At 54.9% G+C, this 17,334-nt stretch overlaps 2 protein-coding genes across 9 annotated transcripts in view; one reads left to right on the forward strand and one right to left on the reverse strand.

Annotated features, from left to right (window-relative positions):
- Window positions 1-17,334, reverse strand: part of PRDM16 (PR/SET domain 16) — a 398,575-nt gene that overhangs the window by 199,781 nt on the left and 181,460 nt on the right. For 2 of the 4 annotated variants that reach the window (XM_025142614.3, XM_004947378.5), the window contains exon 9: window positions 13,808-13,891. In XM_025142614.3, coding sequence (XP_024998382.1) covers window positions 13,808-13,874 — 67 coding nt within the window. In that variant the 5' untranslated portion in view covers window positions 13,875-13,891. Of the gene's footprint in view, window positions 1-3,124; window positions 3,241-13,807; window positions 13,892-17,334 lie in introns of those variants that run through there. The other 2 variants (XM_040651288.2, XM_417551.8) reach the window with 1 other exon arrangement.
- LOC419389 lies at window positions 2,881-7,146 on the forward strand. Of its 5 annotated transcripts, none has more exons than XR_005841400.2 (3): window positions 2,881-3,315; window positions 3,413-4,170; window positions 6,663-7,146. XR_005841400.2 is itself a non-coding variant. In XM_046903242.1 (3 exons), exons 1-3 carry the CDS (start codon window positions 3,314-3,316, stop codon window positions 6,665-6,667), a joined length of 303 nt encoding a protein of 100 aa, XP_046759198.1. In that variant the 5' UTR covers window positions 2,881-3,313; the 3' UTR covers window positions 6,668-7,146. The 5 variants fall into 5 exon arrangements, 4 of the variants coding, with proteins under 4 accessions (XP_046759198.1, XP_046759197.1, XP_015152584.2 ...); XM_046903242.1 differs by having other exon boundaries at window positions 2,881-3,527; window positions 4,087-4,170; XM_046903241.1 differs by lacking the exons at window positions 2,881-3,315; window positions 3,413-4,170 and adding an exon at window positions 4,393-4,723 and having other exon boundaries at window positions 6,663-6,881; window positions 6,977-7,146.

Below are 17,334 nucleotides of genomic sequence, written 5' to 3' on the forward strand. Positions count from 1 at the left end.
AAGCAGATGCCTCGGAGTTGTAATAATAATAATAATGACAACAACAATAATACGGCTCAAAAATTAAAAGCCCCCCGAAACCTCCGCACGTTTCTGTCTTCCGTGTGCGCTGCGCTCTCGGCGCTGCCCGCTGGACGCGGAGAAATCCGCTCTGTGAGCAGCGGGAGCGGCCCCGCGCTGTCCCGCAGCCATCAGCCGGGAAGGGACGCGGCGCTCCCGCAGCCCACGGGGCCGCTCCGGCTCTGAAACTCGCGCCGCCACTTCAACGTCGTCCCGTTCCCGACGCTAAAAAGCAAACGGGGCTGCGGGAACGACCGGCCGCCTTTCTCCGGCACGGACATTTATTCAGAACCTAAACCGCAACCACCGCTCACCCGCGTGTGGTCTGCGAGCCCGTTTGTACTTTGCAAAGCCGGCTCGGAGACGTCGAAACGGAACGAATTGGCGGCGTGCGGGCGGCACCGCGCTCCGATGTTCGCCGCCCGGCCCCGCAGCGCGGAGCGGCGGCCGCCGGGAACCGCTCCGGGACTGCCCCGCGGACGGAGCCCTCAGCACGGGGGGGGGCACAGCGCGGCCGGCGGTACCGCCGTCCATCCCGGGCCGGGGGGCGGCGGGGCACAGCCCGGCGATGGCTGCCCCGCACCGCACCGCCGCCCCACGCCCCGACTTCCCGGCCCTGCCGGCGCACCGCAGCGAGCCGAGGCCGTTCCCGGCCCCGATACCTGCGCCTTCCTCCTCGCGAGTCGGCTCCGAATCGCCGAGAGTTCCCCTCTCACCCCCACCCCGGCTCGCACACGCACATTCAGCCCCTTTCCAAGTCAGGTAATAGAGTCGAAGTCCCAGAGGAGCTTCACATCTGCTTAAAATATTGTCCAATGAAATGAAATTCTACAACGTAGCCGTGGGTTTCCTACAGCCGCCGCGCGCCGCTCCCCCCGGGTACATCGCGGGACATCGCAGCGCGTGGTGCGGTGCGGGCACGGAGCGATCGGTACCAACCCGGAGCGACCCGCAGCCCCGCGTCTGCGTTCCAGCAGTTCTGCAAATAAATACTCCTGGGATACTGAAACCTTAGCTGCGGGCTACCGTTTGGAACCGTGATCCCTCAAAAATCCTCCGCTGAAACCCCATAAACCGTTGGGCCTTGTATTGTATTAAACACCTGATGTTAATCAGAGCTTCCGAGCAGCCCCGTCCCGCAGCGCTCGCCCGAGGCCGGAGCTCCCGGCGCCCAGGGAAGGGCCGGGGGGCAGCGGGCACGCATGGAGCCCGGGCGGCTTCGGGAGGAGAGAAAAGAACTTTTTAAACGGCAAAAAAAAGAAGAAGAAAAAAAAAGAAGAAAAAAAAAAAAGAAGAAAAGAAAAGACGATAATATTCCACTGTATTCAACCTCGCCGGCACAGCGCTCTGAAAATTGCTCCTTACAACAACACAACTCGCGCCGATAAGCGACAAAGATTCGGCTTTTCTTTCTCTTTTCTTTCTCTCTTTTTTTTTTTTCTTCTTTTATGGAACGAGTTATTATTTGAGTGCGTGTTCTTCAAACCACTTTATTGTGAAAATAAAAGGAAATCAAAGCCCGGCGGTTCCGCGGCAGCCGCTTCCCGCACGCGTCGCAGCGCGGATCGCGGGACGGCCCCGCGCGGAGCTGCGCTCATTGGGGCGCGGAAAGTGCGCGGCTGCGGAACAACGCAGGCGGCGGTGGGAGCGGGGGAAGCTCCGCGGGGTGAGACGCGGCCTCGGGGCTGCGGGACCGGGGAGTTTTGGAGAGCGGAACTGCGGGCCGCGAAGAGAACTCCGGTACGGAGAGAGCGAGAAGGGGGAAAATAAATGAGAAAAGGAAAGGAAAAAAACGGCCCCGTAGCGCTACGGAATCTCGGCCGAGGGCTGCGCTGTGATTTCGGCCACAACGAGAACGGGGTCGGGCCGTCGCTCCGAGCGCTGCGCCGGGGCCCGACCCGCGGCTGTCAGCGCCGAAAGCCCGAACCGAGCGCGGGGTGCGCGATCCCCCCGCAGCCCCGGGCCCGCACCTGAGCGCGGAATCTGCGCTCCGTCGGCCGAGCCCGACCCGGCGCGGCACCGCGAGCTCCCGACGCGCGGAGCGGCGCCGCTATTCCCGCTGCTCCGGGAAGCGCTGAGCGCGGCCGGGACCCCCGGACCCCTCAACGCGGAGCCGGAGCGGAACAGAAAGTACGGAATAGGGGCAGGAAAGCACGGGAGGGCGGCCCCGGCCCGGGGGGAGGCACTGAGCGGCCGCGGTGGGGTTTTCTGCCCCGTTCCTCCCCGCCGAAACCGCGCTCCGCTGAAAATCCGGCCTGAAACGACTCGAAAGAAAGAAAGGAGGAAAGAGGGGCCGGGAGAAGACGGAGGAAAAAAAGCCGCGCAAGACTTACGAGCTGCAATTCCACCCCCAAGTAAATTTTAAAAAATTAAAAATTAAAGACACTCCCCCGCTCCCCTCCCCCCCCCGCGCCGCTTCGCCCCCGGCCCGGCCCGCAGCGCTGCCCGATGCTCCGGCCCTGCGCGGGGCCGCTCCCGCTACGCGTTCTCTCCCTTCGCCCTCCCGGATAATTGTTCCCGAGGCTGGAAGGGCCGCTTTTTATTATTATTATTATTATTATTATTTCTCCTTTCCGTTTGTCTCTGCTGTCTCTCTCTCCCCCCCCTCCAGCTCCCCCCCCCCAACATCACCCCCCCACCTCCAGCTCTAAGTCTCTTTGCATCGCGCAGGCAGATGCCAAACGCAGACCTCTAGCGCCCACTATTTCAAAAGCCAGGAATATTATTTCACAAGACTTGGAACGACTCAAAAAAAAAAAAAAAAAAAAAAAAAAAAAAAAAAAGTTGCTATCCCCTTTCGTCAACTTCGAGCTAACTTTCGCTTTTCTCCCCCGGCCGCCGGCCCCGCGCAGCTCTCCCTGTGCCCGCGGCTCCCACTCCCCGGGCAGCGCGGAGCAGCGCGGGGCCGCCAGGGCTGCGCGCACCCGGGGCGAAGAGCGCGGCTCCCGCCGCCGCCGCGGGCGCGCAGAGGGGCTGTGGGCGCGCAGCCCCCGGCCCGGCTCCGCGCGGCGCTGCCCGAACCCCGCGGCGGCGGTACGCGGAAGAAGGGAGAGGAAGGACCTACTTTTGGGCAGTTTTCTCGCCCTCGCCTTGGATCTCATCGTGTCGGCTTGCGGATTCCTCTCCTCCTCCTTGAGCCCAGAAGCAGCTACACACTATCTTCATCTCCCAAGCATTGTCAGTTTGGACACCTTCGCACATGCGCACAGAGCATTCAATCTGACACCCTCACCAGGGCCAAAAAAACTTTCCAATGTATTCATCATCATCGGGGTGGTTGGTTTTTTTTTCCCCTGTCCTATCCTCTTCTCCAGACCACTTATCTCTGCCCCCTCCTCTCTCCGCGCACCAGCGCAGCCTTCCCCCGATCTGCCCCTTTAAGACAGACGCGCAGCGCTCCGACCCCTCCGCGCAGTGCCCCTCGGAGCGGACAGTGCCCGCGGACCCGGGTGCCATCCCCGAACGAGGTGATTATCGCTGTTATTACTGCTATTCTTACTATTACTTAATAGCAATGCCGTCGAGAGTTTGTTCCCGGGTGTCTCTTTGGAATTCGTGCGCGTTTTAAACGCGCTTTTCTTTCTAATCCGAAAAAAAAAAAATAGCTTTATATAATAACGATTATTTACAGCAACTTCTCAACGAGTTTCTTTCTTTTCTCCCTTTTTACCCTTTTCCTCCTCTTGCCCCCTTCGGCGCGGGGGGGTCCCTGACTCCTAACAACACCAACTTACGCTCCGTGCCGCACCGGCGCGTCTCCCTTTTGTACGGGGATATTTATTTTAACTCCCGGCGACTCAGAGCTCAGCGGTAAAGCTCTTCCTACCCCAATTTATTCACCCGTTTGGACGCGTTTTGACCGGAAATATATATATATATATATATATAAAATAAAACGAAGCGAACCCCGCGGTGCGGCTGCCTGTGCCCCGGGGTCGCCCGGGCCCAACCGAGCCGGGCTGGGCCGAACCGGGCCGGGCCGCCCGGGGACAGCGGGTGCCGGTGCCGCTTTCTTCTGCGTTCCAGGTGCCGCTGGGAGCGCTCCCGAGGGAACGGCCGCTGCCTCGCCGGAGGAAGCCGAGAGACCCACGGACAGCCGAGAACAGGGGGGTGAGAAACCAAATATATATAGATGTACGATCATAATACCAATAAACCCAAACGGTGCCCGTCGTCCCCGGAAGGGAAGGTGGAGGGAGAGCGGGCAGCTCCTCTTTGAAGAAAGGAGCGAAGTGTAAATAGCCCGGTGATTGATGTGCTGTCTTTGACTGCGGAGAAAGCACTGTTTGAATTCAAGTGGCCAGGTCAGATGGTCACGGAAGAAGGTTGAAAGGTAGGATTTAATGAGATTAATATGGAGAGAGGAAAAGCGCGCGCCTTCGCCAACCTTCCCGAAAATAAAGGGGTACGGGGACGCGCTGATGGCCGCACACCGGCGGGGGAACCCCGAGTGCAGCCTCCGCTGGTGCGCCCGGAGCCGCAGGTGGGACCGGGGGCCGCGCTGCCCCTCCGCTGTGACCTCCGGCTGCGGCCGGGAGCGGCGCGGGGCCCTGCGGGTATCGGAGCCCGCGTTAGGGGGACGGCGGCGGAGCGGGAGCCCGAACACAACCCCGCGTCCGGAGGAAGGGAAGGCGCAGCCACGTGTCGCCCGAACGCTGAAGCGGTGCGCGGGGGTTCCTTCCTCGGAGCGTGCGGGGAGACCCGGGGTGGGTAAACCGAACCGAGCTGCTCCGGGAAACGGGAGCCTTCGTGGCTGCGATTCACTGAAATACTTCTCCCCGCGACCTCGGCGGCTGCGTCCCTCCGAGGGGACGGGGAAAGCGCAGCTTCGAAACGCTGCCCCGTTCGTTTCTGCCCTTTCCCGGCGGCCCCGACCCGAGGGAGCGCCGCGCTCAGGTGAGCGCTCTGCGCGCCCCAGGCCGGGAACGCAGCGAGCGCCGCGGATCTGAGCGGGTCTCAACTACGGTCCCGCCGGGAATGGTGCGGGGGTCAAACCCCCGCAGCCCCGAGTTTCGATTCTCCGCAGTAAATAGTTCCGTTCCTACAGTAAATGAGCGCGCAGCAGAGCTGCGCGTCACCGGGACCCACTCGCGAGTATTTTAAGAGATGAGAAATGTTTTCGGGGCTGTGTGTACGCGGACACCTCTCCCCCGCAAAGGCATTATTTGATGCTTCTGCAAAGGAAGGCACCGAGGAGCGATCGAAAGATCGAAAATCGCCTCGCGTCCCGGCGCCGCGTGGCCAAGCCGAGCCCTCGCGTTTCTGTTCTCCTATTTCCCTCCGGCTGCAGCCGCGGTGCTGGGGGGGCAGCGGGGGTCCCTGCGATGGGGGTTTGGGGGGCGAAGGGAAAAATGAAAACGAAGACAAAAAAATGAAGGGAACGAATTTTTAAGCGAGGTGCGCTGGCAAAGGACGGCAGCGCGGTGCCGGCCCCGAGCGGTGCGTCCCCGCCGGCCCCGGGCGCGGTGCGGGGCTCGGGGCACAACCGCAGCCGTCCCCATCCCGCAGCGGCGCAGCCTACACCTGTTGGAGCGCTTCCACCCAGAACGGGAAATTAATGAGCGGGGAAGGAGGGAGGGAGAGGGGCCCGGCCCGGGTGGCCTCAGGGAGCCCGCAGCCCCCGGCCCCGCTCGGCAGACCCCCGCGGAGCGATGCGCAGAAAGGCGCAGCACCGACCCTTCTCCTCTCTGTGCCGGGGTTCGGCACCCGGCGGGCTTCCGCGGTCCGGCCCAGGGCTGGGGGCAACGGAACCCGCGTGTTAAGGCTCTACAGAGCCCACCCCTCGCTACTGTTCGCAGCTCCGCGTCTGCTTCCCGGCCCCGCTGCCACCCGTTGCAGCACCGCGTGCCGCACGCACCGCAGAGGGGCGGCGAAGCGCTGCGGGCACCGCGACCCCCATCCTAAGGCCATTCCCGTCCCCAGCGGCCCTCGGGCTCACGGGGAGGCGGAGGGGGGGTGGGATCGGGACACGGCCCTTCGCCACTTGTTGTGCCCAAGTTTAAGCACTAAAGAAGATTAAAATGGTTGGGACGGAGCGGCTCGGCGGCACCTCCGCACACGCAGCGGAACCCCTCTCCCGTCCCGAGGATTTGCGCATAAATTCCTCATTGTTTCCGCGCAGCGTCGCGGGGAGATTAGAGCAGGAATTAATATTTTCGACTACGCAAATGCCCGTGGCACAGGACGGGTCAGCGAGCCCCGAGAATGTCACACGCTTCCCCGGAGCTTTTCCCTTCCTAATCTGCCATTAATAAGCGGAGGAAGCACCCACACAACGACCACATTGTAATTAGGGGCTGCCTTAAACGCACGCAATCAAAGAGCGGCTCGCCCCGCCGGTGCCAAGGAATTTCATCACCTTTCGGCCCCGGCTGCGTGCTGCGGGCACAAGGGGGCGGATAAGGACAGCGCTGGGGGCGGCGGGCAGCGCACCCCGACCCCGCACCTCCATCCCGCGCCCCGCCGAGTTACGCTGCAGCCGCCCTAAACCCTTCAGGATCTCCTTCCCGGAGCATTTCCCCCGCTGCTTTTTCGAGTGCTTTTGTTATTATTACTATTTTTTTTAACTTATTTTTATTATTTTTTATTATTATGCCTTTCAGAATGACCGGGAAGCACGAGGACAGAAAAACGCGTTCTGTGCATCAGCCGCGCTGCTTTGCGCTCTCACACCCTCTCTATTTATCTGCACGCAAAAGCCGCGCAGCGCAGCGCTCTCCTGCCCCACTGACACCTCTCCCTGCACCGAAACACGCTCAACAGACGTTGCCCTTCTTATTTCTAGCACGAAGCTCCGGTTCTCCCAGCCCTGAGAACACCCGGTATAAATCGCCCCTTTCGGATTTTCCCCCCAAACCGTTCCCAGTCCCAGGAATTCCTCCGAATTCGTTACGCTGCGCGAGGCCGCGCTTTGCAGGGCCGGGAAAGGTAACGTCGCCCGTCCGACAACAACGAGTTTCGAAAAGAAAAGCGACGTTCACGTGTGAATATCGAACTTCAACCGTATTGTCATTACCGCCGTAAAAGAAACGCAGCAGCTCGCTTTATTCCAGGAGAGCGCGGCCATTAAAGAGAACTTAAGGAGTCCTAACGATTATTTCTTTCAGACGTCGGAATGCGGCCGCGCAACGCGTGGGGAGGAATGCGGGCGGGCAGCGGTGGGCGCTGCGGTGCGATGCGGGCAGCGGTCGGGGCGCCCCGCACTGCTTTCTCACCCCCCGCACACCGTGCCGGGGGTAACGCACGGGGAACGTCGGCTTTCCCCTCGCAGTTATCAGCACGGCCCTTCTCGAGGTGAAGGCGCGGAGCCGTCGCGGTCTCTCCGCGGGGCTGCAGCAGCGCAGCGCTCCGGGGGCTCGCGGCCCCCACACCCCGAAAGATATTTCCTCACTTAAAGCTTTATGGGGGCGGTAGGGTTAGAGGTGAGTGAGCGAACCGAACCCCGACAGCACTGCAGGCGCTGCCCTCCGGGCGGCCCCCGCCCCACCCGCTGTAACGGCTTCCCCGGACACAGCCACCCCCCCACCCCCCCATCACTTCGGGCTGCAGCGGAGCCTTCGCACGCTCTCCCCCCGCTGACGCCGGCTGTATAATTATTAGCTATTAATTGAGTTCAAGACCTTTTATGGCTATGGGAAATGAGGAGTCCGACCACTAATCCCGAGAAGGGTCTGCGCACAGCCAAGAGCTATGAAAAAGCCATCCAGGGCTGGCTGGGCCCGGCCTGACACAGTGCCCCTGGGGGGCGGGGGGGGGAAACATTAACGGGAAAAAAAAAAATCATTAGGTGAAAATTATAGAAACTTTAAACCGACGGACTGCATTAACAAGGGCCCTTCGGGGGCCGCCGCTCGGCCATGGGGGGGTACGCGGGTGGGGGTCCCCGCACGGCCATCCCACGCCGGGCAGTGCTGCGCTCGGAGGGACGCAGCCTTATCTTGCCGAGCTGCCACCTTCCAATTAAAGTGCCCCCAATTGCCAAAAGGCTGATTTGCATGCAAGGGGCTGCGTTCAAAGATGCTAACGCATTGTCTCCCTCTTAGAACTTAACATTTCTCTCTTCAGTCCCCACTTGAAAGAAGTTTTAGAACAGTATTCAAAGACTGTCCAAACGAACAAAACCTTCCCCTTCGCTCGGGAGAGAAATCCGGTGTATTCAACACGAGGGCATATTCTCAGAAGTTTGCACATTTTGTTTTCAAGGCTGTATTGTTGGTGCCTTTTTCCTGCAAGCTTTATTTTTTTTTTTTTTCAGAGCGCGACTCAGACGCCTGAAAAAGATTATTAAAATAAAACATCATAGAGATCCTTAAAATAGAACATCATAGAGATCCCCCCCCCCTTTTTTTTTTTGCGCTGTTTAGAATTACTTTCCTGGAAGAGCTTTTTGTGCATATCCCCCCCAAGTCATAATTAAGAACACTTTTCTTTTTTTTTTTCATGCTAGCAAACAGGAAAAGCAAAAAAGAAACAAAATCCCATCAACCCCATTTCCAAACGCTCCTTTTGCCTTAAGAGCTCGCAAAGCTCTGAGCATCGGAAACACTCCTCTGCCCCAAATCCACCTGAAAACCGAACAGGTATCGCTCAGCGGCAGCGGAACGAACTGACAGCCGGCACAGCCCGGAGAGCTCTGCGAGCGCCGAGTTCCCAAAAGCTTCCTAAAAACCGACACGATCTTTGCACCCCTCATTTAAGGCAGATGCCCCCAACGAACCGAGGATGCAGAGCTCCTTTTGGAAACGCGATAAACTGCAAAGAGCCGCTGGCAGCCCATTTACGAGCAGCTCCTTTTGACAAAGGTGCATAAAGGGCGCAAACAGGGACCCGACGGGACGCGAACATATTTTATTCATTTCATACAAAGCGGCTTAAGAGTAAAAAAAAAAATAAAGCAGTTGGGAGCATAACTCGGGCTGAGGAACGACACCAGCAGGGTGCGGTGTGACCCCCCCGGGGAGCAGCGGATGGCATAGGGATGCATAGGGACACACGGGGACCCATCGGTCCCCCCGCCCCCTCCCCACGACGCACCGCAGCCCCCCGTTTTTCCACCTCCGGAGCCTTCCCCTCTGCCTTAAGGCAGTGGAAGCGCTCCCATGGAATAACGCACACAGCACAAAGAGCGCCTGTCCTCGGGCTGGTAGATCATAAGCAGGGATGGGAAAGTATTTCACAGCGCCTGGCGAGTTCCCGGTGCTGCCTCCATACGCCTCAGCCCAAGGGAAAGCCATCAGGACCAGGAGTTCATTTAGATTTACCAATTAATGAAGACTTACTGCAGAAAGTAACTCTAAGAACATGTGTTAAAACGCAACAGAAAGAATTTCATCGATTTCCATGCGAGATGGATGGCGTCCAGGAAGAATGAGTCACCCCGGTTCCTCGAGCGGAGCGCACGGAGCGGAGCTGCTCCACGCATGGGCTGGGACCGCTGCAGCGCTGCTCCGGGTGGGCAGCGCCTCGGGAACCGAGCGGCTCTTCTCATCACCTGAAAGCGGTGCTCTGGCAAACCCATTTCTCCCCCGGTACCGCTTCAGCCACGACGAACCGCTCAGCCCAGCAGAGGCGCACAGACAGGACAGCGCGACGCAGGGAGGACAGAGCAGCCAGCCGGTTAAGGCACAGTGAGGGGAGGACTGAGGCTCTTTTCCACGGCACAGCAATGCCCCGTTCGTGGCTGTTAGTCCTTCTGCTACTTCTTTCCCCCCTCTCCCCACCCAGATATTTACTGTTCAACTTTACAAGCGTTTGGTTTCATCACCACGGGGGAGATGGAAATTCTTGCAGCCCCCGAAGCGTTCCCTCACCGGCTGTTCTGACACTATGGAGGTGATGAACTGCACCCAGTTGAACTGATGGAGAACTCTCTCTCCACCCACACGGGCACATTTCCCTATAGAATAAAAAGTGCCACAGTCAGAATAAACTATCACATCTCAGGGGAGTGGGCAAGCTCAAATCCCAGGGAACACCAATTGGAGCAATGAGCAACAAATACTACAGCTCTGTCAGTTTTTGCCTCAGAAGGTCTGCGTGAAGCTGGGTTTGTGGATGCCATGATCCATTCGTGCTTCTATCAGCCTACAGTCAAGACCATGGGCATTTCAGCCTTGATGTTTGGTTGCCACTCTGCAATTGTCCATACAAGCACTTGTGACAGCCCAATAGCAGCACAGGGAGCTCAGCAGCTCTGCGATACACTAATTGATGGATAGCTGGAAGAGTCAAGCTTCATTTCAAAAAGCAGTTAGAAAATGAAATGCAAATATATACAAAATATTTAATGGTTACTGTGAATATAAATGTCCCTCTACCTTATGACTGCTATTTTCCAGCCAGCTTTCCAACCAGAGCAGTCTCTGCGCTTCTGTATCTACAATTGTACCATTTATAAGGCAGTGGCCCACCTTGCCCATGTGCTTGTTCCTACAGTGACTCATATTCCATTGGGTTTATTCCTGTGAAGACTTTGTGTTAAAACAGAGGAAAGAGCAGAAACACCACGTTTAGGAAAACACACTTGTTATTCCCTGTCAAAAACAGAAAGCTCTGCTTTACATCCTGTGCAGGAAAACACCTTTTACAATGGGCATAGCATTCAAAGTAAAAATTCATTTGATACCTGGGCCAGATGAAAGCCTTGCTGAGTGGCAGTGTTTACTCAATATCTGAAAAATAGTCTTTCCAGAGGAATACACTCAGAGAGGAAACAAACTCATAAATTACCCAGCTAAGGCACGGCAGATTAACTTTACTTTCATGCTATCGATCCAAATCCCCTCCAATCAAACTGCCCTGAGAAAGGCACCACTGCTCGCTGGCAGCACTGCCTGAATCCAAGGAGAAATTAAGGGCCCATCACTGCCGTGCAAGGTCCCAAGCAGCACACAAAGCCATGCACACAGTCTGCACATTCCCAGGTTCTGCAGGGCCATTCTTTCCCTACCCTCACAATTCAAGGGCAGCACACAACCCCTGCCTGGTAGATCTCACCACCACAGCTGTGCCAATTGAGAAGCAGTGGGAGGCCACAGCAGCTCCTCCTCTTGCAGAGGTAGGGATTTCAGCTTTAGCACATGCAGCCACTACAAAACATCTGTGGTGGCAGTCCTGCAGGTAAAACTGTATCCAAACAACAAGACCTTCAGAAATCAATTGTCTCCAGCACTGCCTGCACAAGCTAAGGACAGTATTTAGCTGCCCTCTTAATATCAAGAGGAAGAAAAACTGGACGAGGAATTTCCCAACTAATAATTGCAATTAACAAGCTTCAGCTCAGGAGACCAGTGCCTTTGATTTCAAGTTCCAGCCCTACCTCATCATTTCTATACACCACAAAAGGCAAAATGAAGTCTGAAACACCTAAAAATGAGCGAAGTACTGTCAGCCCAGAGCACACATTCACAAGCAGTTGGCCAGAGAAATGCCTCCTATGTGCATCATCACTTGTACCCGGCACCTGCTGTGCCACACATTGCACAGGGAGCAGAAGCCCAGTTCTGACAGGGGTGTGGTGCCTCCGGTGGGTGCTGCAAAGCCAAAGAGCTGAGCATGGCACACAGCACCCCACCTCTTCTCCTCTCCCCAGCACGAAGGCCCATTGCCTGAGCCCCTCCTGGGAGCCCCACACACTGCCTCCCAGCAGGGCTGTCCCCACCAGGAGGAGGAAAAGTCACAAGAAGCATTTCTGATCCTAAAGCAGCACAGTGAGCTGCACCCACCCAGCAGAGCAGGACACACCTTGGGGGGCATTTCCAGAGGTGCTTCATTCACATGGCACCCCGAGGCAAAGAGGCCCTGCAGAGAAGCACTGCTCCACACAGCTGTCAGACTGAGACAAGCTTCCATATCCCCCATCTCTCAGCTACATAACAGCACCAGAAATGCTGTTTCCTCCATACACCCCAAGCCTGCCTCTGGTTCTCACTGCTGACTGCTCAGTGCCCTGAAACAGCTGTGTCACGAGCTGCTGGGCTACCACTCAGCTGCAGTTCGGTTCCTTCGGTATAAATGAGATGAGGAAATAGTTTCATTTCTCTGAAGTATAAAGTTAAATAGAGTGAACTGATGTTTCTTTAAAAATAATGGAGTGAGATCACCCATACAGTGATTTAAATGCCTCAAATAAGAGCAGTGCTTGGGTTTAGTGAGTACAGCCCCAGGAATGGGAGCCCCAACCCCAGCCTTGGGGGGATGTTCAGAGGGGGGACATATTCTCTATGCAATTATTACCAACAGCTTTTTGGCTTCACTCAGAATGAGAATCAATTACAGATCACAGAGCAACTCGACATTTCCAAGGGAATCTGAGTCTTAATTGTTTTGTTATAATGCTCAGCCAAACAAAGCATGGAGACAGAGGAGGACTCATCCCCAGGCACTCCGGCCACCAAAGGCAGCTGCTGGGGCAGCACGAGGACACAGCACTGCAAAACATGGGACATACTCCGAAGGCTTCAGGCATGGGGACATCCCAAACCCACAGTGCAGTCAGAGCAACAGAAACCCAGAACGCATCACTCAATAATGGAATCATAGCAGTATATTTGATGAGTAAAATCAGTGCTTTTGTCACTGAGATTGCTGCATTTTATACATAAAAAAGTTATCATAAAAGGTTTTATTCTGGAAGGATGAGAAAAGCATTAAACTTTTCCATGGGAGAAACAGAGATACAGAGCTAGCTCAAAAGCTGAAAATCTCTCATGCCCTGATCTATAAATAAAACTAGTTGGGATTTTCTTTTGTACTAAATTTAAAGGAAAGTCTTTTCCATAGAGAGTTTTCTTTAAAACAAACTATGCCCCAGAAGGAATGCAACGCCGGTGTTTCCAACAAGCAGCATGAATGAATTAAACAATAAATGCAGTAAGAAGGCAGCTGTATTTGCTGTAATAGAAGCAGATGGATTTGTAGCTCAGACATGGCTGCGTTCTCAGAAAGGAGAGGACAACCCCTGGCACTTCTTCCAGGGCATTGGTTTCAGGGCAATCCACCCTCCAGCATCATAAAGACCTTCCAGGTCAGCTCCAGTGACCAACAAATTCCATGCTCTATTGCACGCTGCACCACATCGCTCAGCTCTCTCCTGCACATTATTTACAGTCCATGCAGGGAAAAGGAGAGAAGAGGAATTGGCTCTGCCTCACAGTCAGGCCAGGTCCACCATCAGCACACAGCAACCACAGCCCAAATCCCAGCCTTGTTCCATCCATCCCCCTTGGAGAGGAACCTCGAGGTCTTCTGCAGTGCCTCAGCTCAGAAATCCCCCCATCTCTCTCCTCCTTACACCTCTCAGTATCCCACCAGCAACCACATGTGCAGAAACTCCAAAGCACCCAATGCTGAGGGATGCTAAGAAGCCTACAGCAACTTACAGCAACTCTGAATATCCCACAGTCACAGTGAGCTCAGGAGCACTACAGAGACCTGCTGCACCTTTACACAACAGCAGCTTTTGCTAATTAGCCTGGCAACAGACACTGATTACACTCATTTCATGTTCCAAATAGATACCATCACCTTTAACTCCTGAGCAAAGCACTCAGCAGTGCCAAACACACACTGTGTTCCACTCCAGAACCAACAGCACTTAAATTAGAGCAGGTGATCCTGCAGTAAGCCAGGTTTCCCAGAGAACAGCACCTTAACAATTAAGTCCAACTTCCCCTTTAGATTTGCCTTCAGCCTCAGGACTTCCCACCCCCAGGACTTTTAGACAAGAAATAGCTTTTCTTCTACTTACATTTGCTGTTTTCTTCTCCCACCACAGCGAAGAGACATCTCCTGATGCCCAGAAATTGGGTACCCATAACAGCAGCAATCAGACCTGTAAAAAACATCGCACTATTAGAACGAAGGAGACAACTCATTTTCTTATAGGAACTTCCCCCCCAAGCCCCACTACAGCCTGACAGCTATAGGCAGCAAGAGAGGGAGCGCTGAAACTCATAGGGAAGCAGTTGGGATTTGGTTTTTCCTTCCAGTACAAAAGCCCCCAACATCACAGAGGTTCCTGCTAGAGCCCCAGGCTGCCCAGCACCATGCTGACACACACCATCTACAGGCATCTTTCAGGGAGCCACAACACAAAAACACAAAACAGCTCATATTTGGTTTGCGTGGCTGTAATTCTCAACAACAGTAAATCAACCTTCAGACCGCTACCTCAAAGGAGACAAAGAGCATACACACCTCAGAGCAGGCACCAAGTCCCCTTGCTGATGGCTGAACACTGCCAGCACCCTCCTCCTGCGGCAGCTTAAATCCTCTGGAAGGTTCTCCAGCCCCGCTTATATATAATTAGTCAGTTTGCCACAGGTGCCTTGATTAAGGTGAGTGGAGCCAGCTGGACTTCATTCAGCTCATCAGGCCTTGCTCCCCTTGCAGCTGGCCATGGGCAGCCCTGTACCTGCAGTGTGGTAGGGCTGCTCCCCCCGTGCCAGGGCAGCAACGAGCATGAATTTCCTTGTGGATCCATCCATACTGGGAGGGATGAGATGAAACCATTGCAAGGAAAATGTTTTCTAAGCATTCTGATGAACTGGATGGGTTCCTCTTGAATGTTAGAAAGGAAAACGGGTTTACTGCATTACAAATGGAGGCACCACCCCATGCTGAAGCAGCTCAGCTGCCCAGGCAGAACAGAATCAGCAACTAATGAGCTCTGGGCAGGGGGTCAACAGTTCACAGCACCATGTGGAGCTCGTTTGTGCCCCTCAGGTTCTCCCCACGTGCCCCTCCTGTGCTGGGGGTTGCTCAGAAGGGCCCACTATGGCAGTGCTGGTGAATGTGGCCACTGCATAGCAGAGCTCATCTCCTCCATGAGGATTGATGGGCATCCCCAAGGCTCTCCTTTCACTTCTCCTGATGTTTATTTGCAGTAACTGCACGCTCCATAAGCACGAGGAGTCAGCTTCCTCCTACACACCATACAAATGCACAAAGTGCAGCTCAGCGTCATTTCACCTGCTGATATTTCTATTTCCAGAAGAGAGCAGGAGTGCTGCTAAAGGATAAAAACCAACTCAAGCCTTTCCCAGCGAGTTCTGATGGATGGGATGTGACACACCGGTGCAAAAAGTTTTGGCAAAAGCAGGGATTTTAAATTGCTCTGCTCTGTTTTGCTGCGGTGGGAGTTTTAACGCAGAGTGCTTTACCTGGAAGTGACACAACAGAACAGACTGTCATCTCAAATGCGTTGTGGGGAAGGACAAAACAATTTTGCAGCCCAAGATGCACTGAGCACAGCACGCTGCTCATGTATTGCCCAGGGTATGGCTTGTGGGGCAGCTCCTGGCAGCTGCCCATGGCACATGGGTGCTGTGGGCTCGGGACCCCTAAGCAACGTAGGGTCCTTTGGTGCTGCTCTGCAGGCTGGGCCAGGAAGAGTGTTCTCCTTCCTCTCTTCCCCCTCTCTCTTCCTAATGAAATCTTTCCATGTTATTAATGGCTAGGGTGGATCTATAGAGTGCGTTCCTTCCAGGATTTTCTTATTTGCTGTAGTCTTCAAATTTTCCAGTTCATTTCCTATTTTCCTGCTCTAAAACCCCTGCCAAAAAAATCCCCGAAGCACACTTTGGTACTTGAACAGAAAAAAAAGAAGAAACATTTCAGAACTGACATTTGATCCCAACTCTTGTAAATCAGTAGCAATTTTCCCCTAAAATCGGAGTCATTTCCATCAGCGGATGACGGCTCCTCCAGGTGAGTTTTTGTCTAATTAACCACGTGGATGCATTTTGATCACTAAAATAGGCAACGCCGTATCCAATAATTGATGGGAATTTAATTGTCCCGGGGCGTTCAGCCAAAATGTAAGGCCTGGACTTAAGAAAGAGTATTTAATCAGGTTCCTTTAGGAATTAATTGATTAGGAATGAAATTAATGAAATGGATTGATGCCTAGATGTCCCCAGTGACACCAGCTCCCATGGCCAAAGAAGAAACGGGGACCCAAGGAAACGTTCCTCATTCATGGGCTGGAATATTAGAAACAAAGCAGCTATGTAATCCCCCATGGAAAGAATTATTTCGGTTTCATGTAATCCCTCAGCAGAAGAATTGGAAACATTACAGACTGTGCTGATATTAGAGCTGGATGCACGGTGGTGCCAGTTGGAACAGGTTGGGAGCTGGGGAATTCCTCGGGACACTCGAGGAGAGAAAAATTCTGCAGTAATTTCATGGATTACTGTTGTTTTTAATCCCTTCCGTGGCTTCTGAAAGAAAATCTCTGCACGTGTAGCTCGGACATGGAGGCTTCTCTGTAAACATCAACCGGAAACAACAGCGGTTGGACGGGACTCAAAGCGGTGGGACTGCTATCCAATGAGTCAGGCTGCTCGTTTCCAGGCAGTTCGGGGCCATCTGTGCCTCAGGGAGGGCCCCTCTGTCCTCTGCCTAAGAGGGAATGGCAGGTGATGCTCAGGGACCTTCTGACCGCCCCTCGGCTGCTCTGCAGGATGTCCCACCTGGGTGTGCTGACTGTGCCCCACGCAGGCACAGCCCACGGAGCAGCAGCACAGCCCAGAGCAGGAGAGCTGAGCACCCTGGGTGTGCTTCAGAACCGTGGCGATGTGGCACTGAGGGACGTGGGCAGTGGGCACGGGGTCGGACTTGGGGCTCTCGGAGGTCTTTTCCAATGATTAATGATTCTATGATTCCAAGGAAGATGACCAACTCGCCAGAAAATGTGCTCTTGAGTAAATGGAGAGCAATAAAAGCCCAGCAGCTCAGGGGCAGGTGGAGCCTCTCTCTTTCTCCCCACTGTTTCCCTTCTTAACCTGTGTTTAAAGTTACTGAATGGGATGAACCCAGATGTTGGTGATTTGCCCTTAGGAAAGCCGGAGCAGCTCTGGAAACACAGCCTCTGTGCAGCAGCTGGCGCTGAGCTGGTTCCTATGGCAGGCTGGGATCCTTCCTTCCCCTCAGAAAGGAATAATGATCTCACAGCTGTAAGAAAAATCAGCTCTGACGTCAACCTACGGAATACAGCGGGTTTAAAACAGCGCAGCTGGAAGCAGCATCTGGCCTATTGTCTGGGGTACCTTCAGAGCCCCCCATCCCTCCCTCTGGGGGCGCGTGCTTCTAGGAAACCTATATTGCTTTGGCTGAAAGACAGTACTTCAGAGAAAGCCATCAGACCACCAGCACCGGTTTAATAGTTCTGCTGTGTTGTTCTGAGAATGACTGTTTTGTGTCGGAATTCGGGAATGACCCACAGAAACAACTTTGGCAACGCGTGTGTTTCCCTTTGGATTTGTCGGGGCA

This window comes from Gallus gallus, chromosome 21, assembly GCF_016699485.2.
Source record: "Gallus gallus isolate bGalGal1 chromosome 21, bGalGal1.mat.broiler.GRCg7b, whole genome shotgun sequence".
Taxonomy (NCBI): Eukaryota; Metazoa; Chordata; class Aves; order Galliformes; family Phasianidae; genus Gallus; species Gallus gallus.